Source organism: Myotis brandtii, unplaced genomic scaffold (assembly GCF_000412655.1).
Source record: "Myotis brandtii unplaced genomic scaffold, ASM41265v1 scaffold796, whole genome shotgun sequence".
Classification (NCBI taxonomy): Eukaryota; Metazoa; Chordata; class Mammalia; order Chiroptera; family Vespertilionidae; genus Myotis; species Myotis brandtii.
In genome coordinates this window covers 1827251-1842319 of record NW_005371207.1, presented here as the reverse complement: position 1 = coordinate 1842319, position 15069 = coordinate 1827251, and the positions used below count along the sequence as shown (strand labels likewise).

General features: G+C 42.1%; 1 protein-coding gene across 1 annotated transcript in view; it reads right to left on the bottom strand.

Moving 5' to 3' along the window:
- Positions 1 to 6: 6 nt before the first annotated feature.
- Positions 7 to 15069, bottom strand: part of UBAC2 (UBA domain containing 2) — a 121220-nt gene continuing 106157 nt past the window's right edge. Inside the window, 3 exon segments of the mRNA XM_014531225.1 lie at positions 7 to 2948; positions 2951 to 3668; positions 3838 to 4083. Coding sequence (XP_014386711.1) covers positions 1150 to 2948; positions 2951 to 3668; positions 3838 to 4083 — 2763 coding nt within the window. The 3' untranslated portion in view covers positions 7 to 1149.

The window sequence follows — 15069 nt, the reverse complement described above, 5'->3', positions numbered from 1 at the left end:
AGGACTGGATGCTGGCTGGAGACATACGACCACTGCAAGGTGTAGCCAATTCCGACCTGACAGGGAGCCTCAGTGCCCTATCTCCACAGAAACCAGTCTAGCACTGGGATGGGGCCCTAGGGAGACTGTATGAATGTCTCTGGCAGGTATTTCCCATTAAAAACAACCATCAGTGCCATCCCCACTCAGAGCTACTGCCCATCTTCCCCTCTTCCCCCTCAGCCAACATCATAGAATGGCAAAAGTGACTGTACCCCCTATGGGGAAGAAGGGGAGGAAGGGTAGCAAGGTGGCTGTGGCAAATGAGGTACCCTCTGTTGCAGTGGGGCCACTGCTGCTGGGGCACAGAAAAAGGCAGGGCTTCGAGGGTGCTTCCTCCCCTTCTAGAGCTGCTCAAGGTTTGGATCAAAAGGGGATGGGGCCCAGGAAGGCTCTACCACCCCAGGAGGCAGTCACATCCACTGTCTTGGTAGTGGATCCTGCATCCTGGTGTGGTGTCAGGGACGTGGGCCACACACCTCCCTTCCTGGCCTGCGGGACTGTCAGAGGTCTAGGCTGAGAACTCCAGGGAAGACCAAGACAGGGTGGGGGGACAAGACAAGAAAATCTTCTCCAACTTGGCCTCAAAACAGAGCAAGTTCAAAGAAACAAAACCTTGATTTGTACAGCAGGTGCTCCTGGCCAGCTCCCGACAGTGGGTTCACCCACTAAGGGTTGGCCCAGTAAAAAGATGGGCAAAGCTGGGGCATGGCTACTCTCAGGGCAGTGACAGAACTCAGAAAAGTGAGTCTACAGGATACAGGAGAGAACAGCAGAGCCAAAGCCCTGCTGCTCTGACACGTCCTCCGCAGCCCCACGTGCCCTGGGCCCTGACCGCACACCACGTAGGAGCAGCGTCTTTCAGGCTGAGTCCTGGCAGGAGAGACAGTTCCCAGGCAGGTCCCCAGGGAGGGAAGTCTAAAAGGTGTCCCGAAGGAACATGTGAGTGTCCTCTGACGGCCCCCGACTGAGCTCTTCAGGGGTGATGGAGAGGAGACCATCCACCCCTCATGGCCAGGCTGTGCTGCTGTATCCCTTTCGAGAGGGGCCCAGGTAGAGCACCCTAACTGAACAGCAGGAGTGTCAGTAGGAGTGGGGGTCCCCGGGCCCTCAGACACGGTGCATCTGGATGAAGGAGAGGACATCCTCCTTGGATAGTCTGTCTGGGTCCTGGGGCTTCCGGGAGTAGTGTACACGGATGCCATCCCCCCACTCCCAGAAGAGCCGGCCATAGTAGCAGATGTGAAATGGGGCAATGGCGTCTGCAGGGAGCTCAAAGGTAGAGCTCTTGGTTTTCCTGTTGTAGAAGAACTTCCTCTTACAGCTTCTGCTGAATCCCATCGTCCATGGCTCGTTCACTGTCCTGACAATGTAGAGACCAGTGGGCACAAAGTGCCGGTTGTCCCGTCCTGTGTAGCTGAGCTTTGGGATGCCGCTGGAGCCCTTGATGATCTTCATCTCCAACCTGACAAAAATCTTCTCCATTTCCTCCAGCCTGTACACCTCCTTCACCCTGATGGGATTCATGTCAGGCCGACTAGTGGAAACAACAGCTTTCACAAATTTCTCAGCAAGCTGAATTCGCTGGTTGAAGTGCTGCTCCCGCACGTCGCTGCCATTCAGCACGAGGACATCGAGGATGTGGATGGCACTCATCTTCCGCTGGGCCTTCCCCTCCCCTTTCAGCTCATGGACAATCTCCACAAAGAGCAGAGTGTCCCGGGGCAGCTCTGTCTTCAGGTCCAGCTTGACCCAGCGGTATGACTGGCGGCCGTCCCACGTGTAGATCTGTGACTTCCCCAGGCTCAGGAGGAACTTCTGCTCACTGCCAGACACCATGCAGCGGTAGTCGAGCACTGGGCGGATCTTCTCCAAGGTTTTGGAGGTGAGCAGCGTGGGCTTATAGCTGAAGATGTCGACCTCAGTGCCCCAAATCAGCTCAAAGAACTTAGACTTCGGGTCCGAGGAGGAAGGAGCCACACGAGTCTGGTCCGGGATCCCCCAAAGACGGAGGCACTGTTTCCGGATCTCTGCCTGCCGAGGCTCACTCAGGGTGGTGTCTTGAACAAAGGCATAGATTTTGGCCAGAGCTTTGATCTGCAGACTACAGTAGCTTTCATTGGACCGTATCATGTAGTCAGTAAATTCATGGTCTGCCTTCATCACCTCCAAGGGAACCACAAGGTTGACATTGGAATCGGTGTTCCGCAGCTGGTTGAGTTTAATATTGACTGAGAAGAGGTACTCCCGCACGTCATCTATGCCCACCTTCAGGCCCTTGCACACCACATACCTCTCTGAGTTGGCAGGATGGCTGGTAATCGGCTTAAAGAGACATACTCGTTCAAAGCAGCAGTACAGCAGGTAGATGAGCCCCACGCTGAACGGTGTGAACAGGTCAAAGGTTTTACAGATGAAGTGGCCTCCTGTCCGGACAACAGAGAGCGCCATGAGAAACTGGCAGAGCAGCAGCTGCTTGCTGAGGATCTCTCCCAGGTTCTCCTGGCCCTCTATGGAGAAACTCCCATCGGCCATCAGAAAGTGGACACCCTTTCCATCTGTGTTATCCAGGACAAAATTTCGAAAAGCAGTGATGTTCTCTGGGCGGGTGACGTCTCCATCTCCATCGATCCCACCCTCGCCATAGTAAGGTTCAAAGAGTTCATGGGAGGCCGAGTAGAAGTCCTCCAGCTTAAAGTCATCCGGGCCCTTCAGAGTCATGCCAAAGCCCTTCGCATGCCACTTCCTCCTCCACAGCACATACTCCCAGAAGCCACCGGGGCCTGCACAGATGTCAGCAAAGTACAGAAGCTCCGCTTCCCGGTCCTTCACCAGTGGTTTCCCATAAGAGTCCCGTGGATTTGCAAAAATGCGATCAAACACAAAATCCATATTGGCCATCTTCCTTGTGCCCTGTTCAGGAAGAAGACTCCTTGGATCATCTCGTAGGGATTGGCCCGGGTCAGAGCTCGCCACATCTCCTCCCCATCCAGGACATCAAACACACTCTTACACTGCAGCACACTGTGAAGCAGGTCTTCCCCACAAAACTCTGTTTCATCTTCAATAATCATCTTCCTCTTTCCCACAACCATCCAATCGCTCATTTCCTCAGTGTCAGGAATCTCAGTGGTACATTCTGGGAACCATGACTGCTCACAGGCACTGGGCTCGGGCTCATCTCGCCAGTCCACATTCAACTCCTGTTCAAAGCCTTGCAACGTCAGACCCAAGCCTCTTCGACCTTTCTGATTAGAGGCCTCCACGATGTCCTTCCGACCCCGGCTGTATTTACCCAATCCTTCACCTTCCCTGAAGCCCATCTTGGCCATAAGCTTTTGGGAGACACTGTTGTACATGGAATAGCGGGAAGAAGTTCCCTCCACAAGAGAGTCTGCTTTGAATGCATCATCAGAGCTGCGTTGCTTCCCCTCAGTCTCACTGTCAGACCCACTGAAGCTTGTGGTAGATACTTTCGCTGCATGATTGATAGAGGAGGGAGGTTCATCATCAGATGTAGAGTTGAGGCTCATGGCAAACTCTGCAACTCTTTTCTCCTGTTTCTTGATAGGGGCAGTGCATTTTGGATCATTTCTCCTCTTCATTGTTAACGGAGGGGAGAGGGCAAGCTGCCAGGGAGCGGAGAGGGGGGTCAGGCCACCGCTGCCGCCGGCACTACGGGGCCCGGCCCTGCTGCTGCCAGAACCGCCAGCTCCTCCCTCACTTTCGTTTCCCCAGCCAGTCCCGGTGCACCGCCCAGCTTATTTCTGAGTTTTTAATGATTATTGTTATGCTTACCTGCTGCTGTCTTTGTCGCCTCGCTTGTGCAAACTGGGAAAGCATCAGCTGCCGATCGAGCAGTTCCATTCTTTGCTGCCTCTGAATGTCTACTGTGGCCCCCATCCCGACTCTGGCTTCAGTGGTAGGTTCTGAAGATGAGAAGATGGGCTCAAGCGTCCAAGAACAGAACTTTGCCATCCAGCTTGGGATGTACAGCACCTGATGAACTTGAAGTATTTTGCTGTTGTAGCAGATACCGGAAATCTAAAAGAAAAAAGTCCAACTGGATTGTTTAAGTGTAATCAAAATTTAAAGAACACATTTAACATAGAAATCAATAACCACAAAATACTTCAGATGGTATTTTTCTTCATTTTAGCAGTTAGGTGATAACCAAAACTCCTACCAAGTTGCAGAATAGCTGTACAAATCAACAAATAATTTAATTTGCTCAGTAAACAAGTTTGTTTAAAAAAAAAAAGTTAGAAGAGAGAGGTAGCAAAATCCTAACCATTCAACACTCATAGTACAGGTGAAATGTTTTTAAAACAATGTTTTCATTTTTTAAAAAGCCACAAAAGATCTGATTATCAAAATACTTTCACACTAACTCTGTGGTTACTCTTATTGGCATATAGCCATCAGAGAGAGATATTGGCAGAAAACAACTTTGACGATCAATGATGTGACCCAGCCATATAATAAACTTATCAGAAAATAAAGGCAATGTAAAATTTACATAGCGTTTTAATAAATTTTTCTGTTGATTTTTTAAAATCCTTGCCAATAGTTAGCAATTAACAATCCTATTTGCAAACAAGTCTATTTTCATCTTTAAGGTAATATATGTGGCAAAAGAAGTCTAAAGATGGTCTATGGTTTTCTAGGTGAAAATGAATGAGTATGGCTATTCTTCTGTAAAATCTTCAATTTTGTGAATTTGATTCTTAGATAAGAAGTTATTCACACCAAATTAGAGCATATTTGACAACTTTCTGTCTAGAGAAAAGCACACTTTGTTTTATTAATAAAATTAATTAATTAGGAAAGAATTTATTGAGCATCTGCAATACACCAGGCACTGTTCTAGATACTTAAGAATACAACAGAAGACAAGATCAAGGTCCAACTCTGAGAGAGGTAATAGTGGTCAATATGGAGAACAGACAGTAAACAAGCAAGCACACAAAGCAACTCCAAGCAAGCTCTATGAAGGAAATAAAAGAAAGTGACTTGGAGCAGGGACTTTCTTTAGGCATGGTGGTCAGGGAAGCTTCAGAGGAAGTGACACTTGAGTGGAGATCTTAAGGATAATGGGGTACCAGTCATTTGAAGAATCGGAAGAAGACCATTCAGTCAGCAAAACAATAAATGCAATGCAGGTATGAGTTTTGAAGAATCTATTAGAAATCTTAGTGGCAATATCAAATGAGTAGCTGAATATACAAATCTGGAACTCAAGAGAAAAATTAGCAGATAAAAATTTGGGAGTCACTGGTATTTGATGGCATTAAAAGCAATGAGAACCTATAACAGAAGAGAGAAGAGGCCCTGGCTCGGTGGCTCAGTTGGTTGGAGCATTGTGTATACACCAAAAGGTTGCAGGTTCGATTCCCAGTCAGGGCACATGCCTAGGTTGCAGGTTCGATCCCTGGTCGGGGTGTGTATGGGCGACACCCCATTAATGTTTCTCTCTCTTTCTTCCTCTCTCTCTCCAAATCAATAAAAACATATCCTCAGGTGATGATTGAAAAAAGAAAAAGAAGAGAGGACTTCACCTTGAATCCAGGGTACACCAATATTTTGGGGTTGAACAGAGTAGGAGAAGGCAATAAAGAAAATCGAGAAGGAACAGAAGGAAAACTAGGACAGGTTAGTATCAATGAAGCTAAGAGAACAGTGTTTTAAGATGGGAATACTAGTTATCTATGTTTAATGCAGCTCAGAGTTCAAGTGAGACAGAGAGGAAAAGGACCATAGCATTTGGCAAAATGGAAGCTTTGATGACCTTGTTAGAACACTTTTGATGCAGTGGTGGGAGCAGAGGACATACTGGAGTACACTAAAGAGTGACTGTAAAGGGCTTTTGGTCTCAAATCATATCCATGCCACTTATCTCAAAAAATGGCACAAAACAACAAAGAAATCGGAAACAGAAACAAACTTCACATTTGATGAAACTAAAAAGCGTCTGTAATCCTGACCCACATTAACAAAATGGAAAACACATTGTGTAATTGGAAACCACTTAGTACAGTGGTCGGCAAACTGCAGCTTGCGAGCCACATGCAGCTCTTTGGCCCCTTGAGTGTGGCTCTTCCTAAGCCTTAGGAGTACCCTAATTAAGTTAATAACAATGTACCTACCTATATAGTTTAAGTTTAAAAAATTTGGCTCTCAAAAGAAATTTCAATCATTGTACTGTTGATATTTGGCTCTGTTGACTAATGAGTTTGCCGACCACTGACTTAGTATATGGGAAGAAGGGTAAATCCAAATGCCAGCAAGAGGATTCCCTGGAGCTCAGACAAGGCTCAGGCATTAGAGGCACCAGGTACTGTGGAAAGCCAGAGCAAAGTGGAGGGTTTTTAACTCTGTAAGAAGCAACCCCAATTCCTCCCCATACTTAGCACAGCCCATATCTACCCTCTGTTTCCTCTACAGCAAGAAGATAAAACCTCTGAAGGGCATGAATCAAGGAGGCTCTGAGGAGGGTAGAGCAGGCCCAGAGGGGAGGTCTAGGGCTCTCCACAGGTGAATTCCATAAGCAACAACAACTATAAAATACTTAGGAATAAATCTAACAAAAATATGTAAGGCCTTCATAGAGAAAACTAAAAAAGTGTCTGAGACATTAAAAACACACAAAACAACCAAATTCTAGAAATAAATATAGAAATCACATCCATGAATGGGAAGGAGCAAAATTGTTAAAATACTAATTTTTACCAAATTGATATATAAATTCAATATAATTAAAAATAAAATATTAACAGGGTTTTTGTTGTTGTTATCAGAACTTAAATGCCAATCCTAAAATTCATATGGGATATTTAAGGATTAAATTCTTAAAAACATACTGCTGCGAGAAAGAAGCCACGCATAAAGATTGTATACACTATGATTCCCCTTCTGTAAATGAATGGATCTGAACTACACATCCAGTGGGAAAACCATGAAGCCAAGCATGAAGGTAACCACATGTCCCAGGAGAGCAGCCACGGGAGAGATGAGCCTTGGGGGCGGGAAGTTCTTTGATCCTGTGTGGGGTTATACAGTGTGTTCACTTTATAGTGATTTGTTTGGCTTCATGAGACTTGTAGTTTATGAACATTTTGGTATGGGTTACATACTACAATAAAAAGATTTAAAAATAAGGAATAAAGGATACAGAAAAGCCAAGGTAATTTTAAAGAAGCATAATAAGGCCTATTAGATTTCAAGATATGCTATAAAGTTTAAGTACTTAAAATAGTGTGGGCTCTTTGTAGAGCTACTCAAACAGGCCTAAAGGGCAAGAACACAGAAGCAGACTCTTAAGTACAGGGCACTTGGTATACAGCAGAAATGGGTAAACCAGAGGGAAAAGGATACATGAGCTACATGTAAGGATAAAGACAAACAAGGCTCCCTTCCTGACACCGTACATCTCAACTCCCAATGGATTAGGGACACAAATACAGTGTAATTTACAAAACTGTAAATGTTTCTGCACAAAATACAGGAGGAACATCTTTTTGGCAATGGGATGGGGAAGGATTTTTAAATAAAACACAGAAGGCACAAACTAAAAAAGAAAACATACTTTCATTTACTTTATAATTTAAAAGTTACAGTATGCCAAACATTACCATAAATGAAGTGAAAAGACAAGCAAGAGTCTGAGAAAAGGTACTTAGAATATTTGTAGTCTACAAAGGTAGTGTTCAGAACATATAACTCTGTTCATTTATAAGAAAAAGATAATCAACCCAATTTAAAAAGCAGACAAAATGGCAATTCCAGTAGAGGAAATTCAAGTGGCCAACAAATACATGAAAAGATGTTTGTTCTCAGCTGTTTTTAGGGAAATACAATATAAAATGAATAATGTTAAATATAACAATATACAAGATTTTTCAATTTTTGGCAAAAATTGAAAAATCGTGTATCAAGTTTTGGTGAGGATGAGAACTGAGAACTCACACAGTCCTCGGGGAAGGGGAGTGCCTCTGGAGAGCAACTTGACAACACAGTCCTCCCTCTGCTCCTGTAGGAGGACTGGGTCCACGACACTTGCAGATTGCAAAATCTGAGAATGTTCAAGTCCCATAGAAAAAATAGTGTAGGATTGGCACATAACCTATATTTGCATACAGGCCACGTTGGGTATGCCTACACGTCATTTCATTCTTGTGGATTCAGTGTAGTGCTCAACAATGTTTTGATTTTCAGAACATTCTAAGACCTACCTTTCTTTCTTTCTTCCTTCCTTCCCTGCCTCCTCCTCCTCCTTCTTCCTCTCTCTCTCTCTCTCTCTCTCTCTCTCTCTCTCTCTTTTTACTTATTTATATTTTTGGTCTGTGGTTGGTTGCATCTGCAGATGCAAAACCCATGGATACAGAGGGCTGAGGGCCAACTGCACCTAGAAGAGCTGGAAGTATGCTTTAGGGAATATTCAACTGCAATGCTATCTGTAACAGCTAAGAAATGGAAATGTGTCCCCAGTAGAGAAATGGCTAAACAGTGGTTTAGTCATCTAATGGAAGACTAAATAGGACTTAAAGTAAACTCAGTGTACATGTACTAATAAGTTTTTAGAAAGGTACCATCCTATATAATAAAAGGGTAATATGCAAATTGACCCTAACGGCAGAATAACCAGAACGACTGCTCAACCAGTCACTATGAGGCGCACTGACCACCTCTCGGTCCCTTTCCCTGGCTGGCAGGCTCCCATTGTCCGATGGTAAATGGGGAATCAGGGGTAAGTGGCGGGGAACACAGGCAGTGTCAGGCCAAGGCTCCCGCCCCACCAGTCGCACCACACACAGAGGGCGACTTGCGGCAGGGGGTGGGGGCAGGGGCGGGGCTGGCAAGCGGGTGGTAACGGCCAACCTCTTGGTTCCTCCCCCTGGCTAGCAGACTCTGATTGCCCGATGGTGAATAGGGAACTGGGGGTGGGTGGCAGCGGGGGGCGGGGCTGGCTTCGGGCAGCCAGGGAAGATGGCCCTGATCATAGGCCAGGCCTAGGGACCATACCTGCGCATGAATTTCATGTGCCGGGCCTCTAGTATATATATTATATTCATCTTTTTACAAAATTTCAAAACACAAAATCTAGTATTTACTGTTTATGGGCACATATGAGTACAGATCCAAGGACAGTGGTTTATTCAACAGCAGGATGAGGGGTGAGAGGGAAGAGGAGGTATGTGTGAAGTAGAACTACCTATAACAAATATACCTTTTTAAAAAAAGAGAGAGGAGTAAATATGGCCCAAAAAAGTATAAAAAAACTGGAGGTGAGAAAGTAGAAATTCCTTTTCTGAAGTTCTGGGTAGGGAAAAAAACAGAAAATGGAGCTGTAAAATGGCAACAAAATATGAAAAAAAGTAATCAGAACAGTGAGATTTGAATTAAATAAAAAATTAAATGTTTTCATTTTCATCTCAAGGTATGAATGTAACCATGATTGTGAACTTGTCCATTTCTCCCTTTAGTTCTGTTTGTTTTTAACTTCATGTACTTGGAAACTGTTCATGTATGTGGAAGCTATTAGCATATATACCATTATAATTGACCCTTTTATCGTAACAAAATATATCTCTGTTTTTAGTAATACTCATATAGAAACCTACTCTAGTCTGATATTAACATGGCCATTTAAGCTGTTTCCATGATTTATCTTTCTTCATCCTTTTACTTTCAAACCTTCTTCTGTCTGTGTTCAAAATGTGTCTTATAGATAGCACATAACAGTTTCATGTTTTAAAATCTAGTCTGACAATCACTGTCTTTTGATTGAAGTGATTAGGTATTTATATTTAAAATTCTTATCTTGATATAGTTGGTTTTGCTATTTGATTTCTATTTATCTTATCTGTTTTTTTATTCTTCGTTCCCCCTCTTCTATTTTAAAAACTTTTTTGTGTTAAATATTTTAAATTTTTTTTTAGTAATATCAAGGCATTTTTTTCTTGTGTTTGCTTTAGGGAATTACAAAATGCATCTTTAATTTGTCACAATGTGCCTAGAGTTGATACTGAATTACTTTAAGTAAAATATATTGTAAGAATATAATTCCATTTAACTGATGTGCTACTATTTTGTCTTACATATTATACCTATATACATAATAAATCCATCAACACAGTGCTATTTTTTGCTTTATGTAATTATGTCTTTTAAATAAATTAGGAAAAAAAATAATTAAAAAGCATAGCTGCTGCTTGTACTTACAGAGTTCACAATTTAGCCCTGGCCAGTGTACACCAAAAGGTTGTGGGTTTGATTCCTGGTCAGGATGTGAGAAAGAAGCAACTAATTGATGTTTTTCTCTCTCTCTCTCCCTTTCTCTCTCTAAAACCAATTTTAAAAAAAAAAGAGTTCACAGTTTAGTAGAGGTTCTTAATTTTTTTTTTGGGGGGGGGGGGAGGATAGGTTATAGATTTCCTCAAGAAACTGATGAAGGTTAAAAATTGTCCCTTCTCTGCCCATATCTACCCCTGCCCCCACCATCATCTATATACTTACAAAATGTGCATTCAATTTTAGTCAGACTATATCCTATGAAGAATTAGAATATCCTATCCAGTAATAAACAAATACATTACTGCAACTTCTGGCAGGGATAAAACAGGGCTTTGGTGCTCATTTGCTTACATTTCGATCCTAAAAGCTGCTTCCTATTTGAATGTACACTCTGGAAGGGGAAGAATTTTGGTTGGTTTTGATCACTATTTGGCCTCTGTGCCTAGAACAGCAGAACAGCACCTGGCACATATTAACTCCCCCATGTGTATTTGCTGGGAGAACAGCAAGTGAATAAATGCTCCACAAAAATAAATATGCTATCTTAGGTATTTTAAAGGGAAATTGGAACGTTGCCTGGAGACACACTGTTTTGATCCTAAGTTTATACTTTCCCATATGACAAAAAGGTAGCGTTCACCTGTCTATGCCTCTGGTACCCCAGGACGACCTCAAGTCGTGAAATAAATGAACTGCTATTGTAAAATGTTTTAGGTACTCACAAAGTATTAAAGTAGAATGAGCTTAAAGAGTTTACCTTTCTATAAATATTTGATAATCACACCATCTTATTCAATGAGAAGATGGGATAAGAATAAGTATATTAAATTTTATCTGTTATATTTCATTACTACCAAAAGCTTCGAGATAGTATCAATTACTATATACTACCTTACATTTACATATTACTTTTTACTTTCATTTCCATTACTTCATAAACCCTTCTCATAGTGGGAGTTCTGAATGAGAGTTTTCTAGAAATTCAAAGTTTGTGAAAAAAGAGGCTTTAAATATAGACCATCTGCTCTGATTTGCATGTCATGCTAGGAGGAGCTCTCAGGAAGGGGGTCTGGCAGGCCTTCAGTGCTGGGAAGCCCATGATCCAGCTGAGAGGCCAGGACAAGGGAAGCAGCAGTGGCAGTGGCCGGGGGCGGGCAGGAGTCAGGTTTAGGACGACGAGACACAATGAAAAGGAACAAGCAGCACGTGTCTGGGAAGGCCAGCTGGGCCTGGAACCAGAACATCTAGCAGCAGGGATCAGGAATCCGCCCCCCCCCCCCCCCGGAAAAGTGGGCCCAGAGGGCGGGCAACCATGACTAGAAAGTGTCATGCGCCATGTGCAGCTGAAAGCCTGGGCCAAAGAGCCAGGCCACAGCTCTGGGTTAGAGCTAGGCGCTCCCCAAAAGCCAACAGGAGAAACTATTACCGCACAAATCTCACTGAGAATGTAAAACAAGGGAATTGTTTTCTTTTAGGCCATTAATAAAAGTGGACATCAATCACACACTCCAGATTATCAGTCCTTTTAGACAGGGAATCATGAAATATTGCTCCTCAGGCAAATAAAGAAGTTAATTTGCTGGGTAGAAAACATGCAAAACACTCTTAATTATAGACAGTAAACCTCACTGTCCTCTCATCTTGTTCAGTATTAGTGTGAAACCACAGCAAGCAAAGATGAGAAATCATGACCTGACAATGACTCCAGGTGTTTGTTGATCTCTTTCTCCAGCCAAGTGTGGCTGAACAAAAGCCCACAGAGCAAACTGCACTGCCAGGGTCCTTGCATGCCACGGCTCCAACATTCAAGAAACCTATCATCTAATGGCCTATTAGGACAAACACAAGGGGTTGTTTTCCCAAGGGGCAAAGTAATGCCTTCTCAAGACAGGGAGGAGCCAAGGGAATAAATGCTCCCTCATACCTGGACCCTTTTATACAGATTTCATTTGCACTCAAGTCCTAAGGAAACCAGATCCACTGAGGCCTCATTTATTTATTCAACACATACTTACTGAACATCTATCATGTGACAGGTTAGATGTGTTCTAAACACTGGGATGCAGCAGGAGCAAAAGAAAGAAAATCCCTGCTCTTATGGACCTTACATTTTCCTATCACTTTTCTTCATGGGAAATCCTAAGAAAGAAGAAAGGAACATTGGAATATGTAGGCAAATTAGGAATGCCTGAAGCTACTTCTGCCATTTGTGATAAATTATGAAATGATTCTGTTCATGGCAAACAGGATCATATGGCTTTAGCACTTACTGAAAGAGTCTTACTATCTTGTTCTTTGTCAAGTTCAAAAGTGACCCAGATGAACTCCCTATAGCTCTCTTATCTCCTTCAATATAATTTGAAGTATCCAATTAAAACACTGGACATCCTTCTGATTCTTGGGTACCTGAGTTGGAAGAGGGACAAAAGTTAGACTAATCACAGACTATTTGTTCCTAACAAATTTCTTAGAAAGCTGCTCTAAGCTTTCCTTTTTGGAAAATTATATATCAGGAGGATTTGGTTAACTGCATAAAGCAGAAAACTGCAAATAACAGTGGCTTATATACAACAGAAGCTTATTTCTCCCTCATGTTGAAAAAAGCTCCAACTATCTTAATTGCATTCCAGGCAGTAGGAAGAAAATAAGGAAGGACAAAAGAATAAAAGGCTACTACTGTAAGGGGCCTCCCCAGAAGTCTCACCAATATGTAAGTTTACAGCCTACTGGCCAAGATGCCAAGATTTAGTGTGATGGCTATACCTAGATGCAAAGAAAACTCGGAAATAAGATGATGGTTTTGTTTCTAAGAAAAAACACACAGGGAGACAACTCAAGTCTCTAGCATATGGATTAAGTCTTAATTGGGTACTTTTTAATATCTCTTTTAACAAGGAGACCATCCCCCTTTAAAATTATATTCATTTTAATAAGCTGATTCAACAAACTAAAAATTAAGAGGAAAATATGTTTATATTGAAACTTGTTTCTTAGACTAAAAAATAATATACTAAAAATGAGTGTGAAGATCTAAAACAACTTGCATTTATGAGAATAAATTCAGTGGTGAAAAACTCAATGCTTTCTAAGACAAGTAACAAGGCAAGGATGTCCATTCACCATTTTTATTTAACACTGTACTACAGGTCCTACCTAGTGCAGTAAGGCAAGAAAAATAAAAGGCACAGGTTAGAAAGGAAGAAGTAAATATATGAGCAAAACATTTCCTGATAACATGGTATGTAGAAAACCCTAAGGAATTCACAGAAAAGCTATCAGAAATAATAAGATTGAGCAAATTGCAGGATATAATAGCAATATACAGGTCAATTTAATTGCTATATGCTAGCAACAAACAATTGGAACAAAAATTACATAAACAAGTTCCACTTAAAATAGTATCAAGTCCACAAACCCTTTGGAATACATTTAATGAAAGAGTGCCAAAGGGAATTAAGCTCCATCTTTTAAGTTAAAGCAATTTGTGGGCATATTTTAAAGTCATCACAATGGCAATCCTTCCACTGATCTATAGTTTCGATGCAATCGCAAGCAAAGTCTTAACTGTTTTTTTTTTCCTTTTCTAAAGAAATTACAAGCTGATTTAAAAATGCACATGGAGCCCTAGCCAGTTTGGATCAGTGGATAGAGCATCAGCCTGTGGACTGAAGGGTCCCAGGTTTGATTCTGGCCAAGGGCACATGCCTGGGTTGTGAGCTCGATCCCCAGTGGGGGGCGTGCAGGAGGTAGCCGATCAATGATTCTCTCTCATCATTGATGTTTCTATCTTTCTCCCTCTTCCTTCCTCTCTGAAATCAATAAAGAAATATATTTAAAAATAAAAATGCACATGAAAAGTCAATGTTCCTAAAATAGCTAAACCAGTTTTGAAAAACAGGAACAAAGTTGGAAGACTTATATACCTGAAGACTTACCATAAAGCAAAAGTACTCACGACAGTATGATACTGGTACAAGGATAGACATATAAGTCACTAGGATAGAAAAGAAAGTCTAGAAATGGATCCTCAGTGATCAACTGACTTTCAACTAAAGTGCCAAGGTAACATAAAGGTGATAAAACAACTGGTTATCGGTATGGAAAAAATAAACCTTAACCCTTACCCAAATAAGAAGTACTCTCAGATTGGATCTTAGACCTAAATGTAATAGCAAAAACTATTAAATTCTAGAAGATAATAAGATACCATTACATGCCAGCCAAAGTTAAAACAACTGATAATGCCAAGTGTTGGCAAGGATATGGAGAAATTGAAACTCTCATGCATGGTGGTGGAAATGCAAAATGGTATAATCACTTTGTAAAATAATATGGTAGTACCTTATGATGCTAAACATACATTATCATATCACCTAGCAATTCTACTCGTAGGTAGTTAGGTACCCAAGAGAAGGTAAAGCATATTTCTACACAAATATGTGTGTATAAATGTCATAGCAGCCTTATTTATAAAAACTTAAACTTGGAAGTAACCCAAATGTTCATCAACTGGTGAATGGATAAACAAATTGTGGTGCAACCATACCATAAATTAATACTTACAATAACAAGGAATGATGTATTAATAAAACACAGATTAATCTTAAAAACAATATGTTAAGTGGAAGAAGTAAAACACAAAAGACTTTATACTATAAAATTCCAATTATATGAAACTAGGGGCCCGGTGCATGAAATTCATGCACTGGGGGGGGGGGCCCTCAGCCCAGCCTCCCC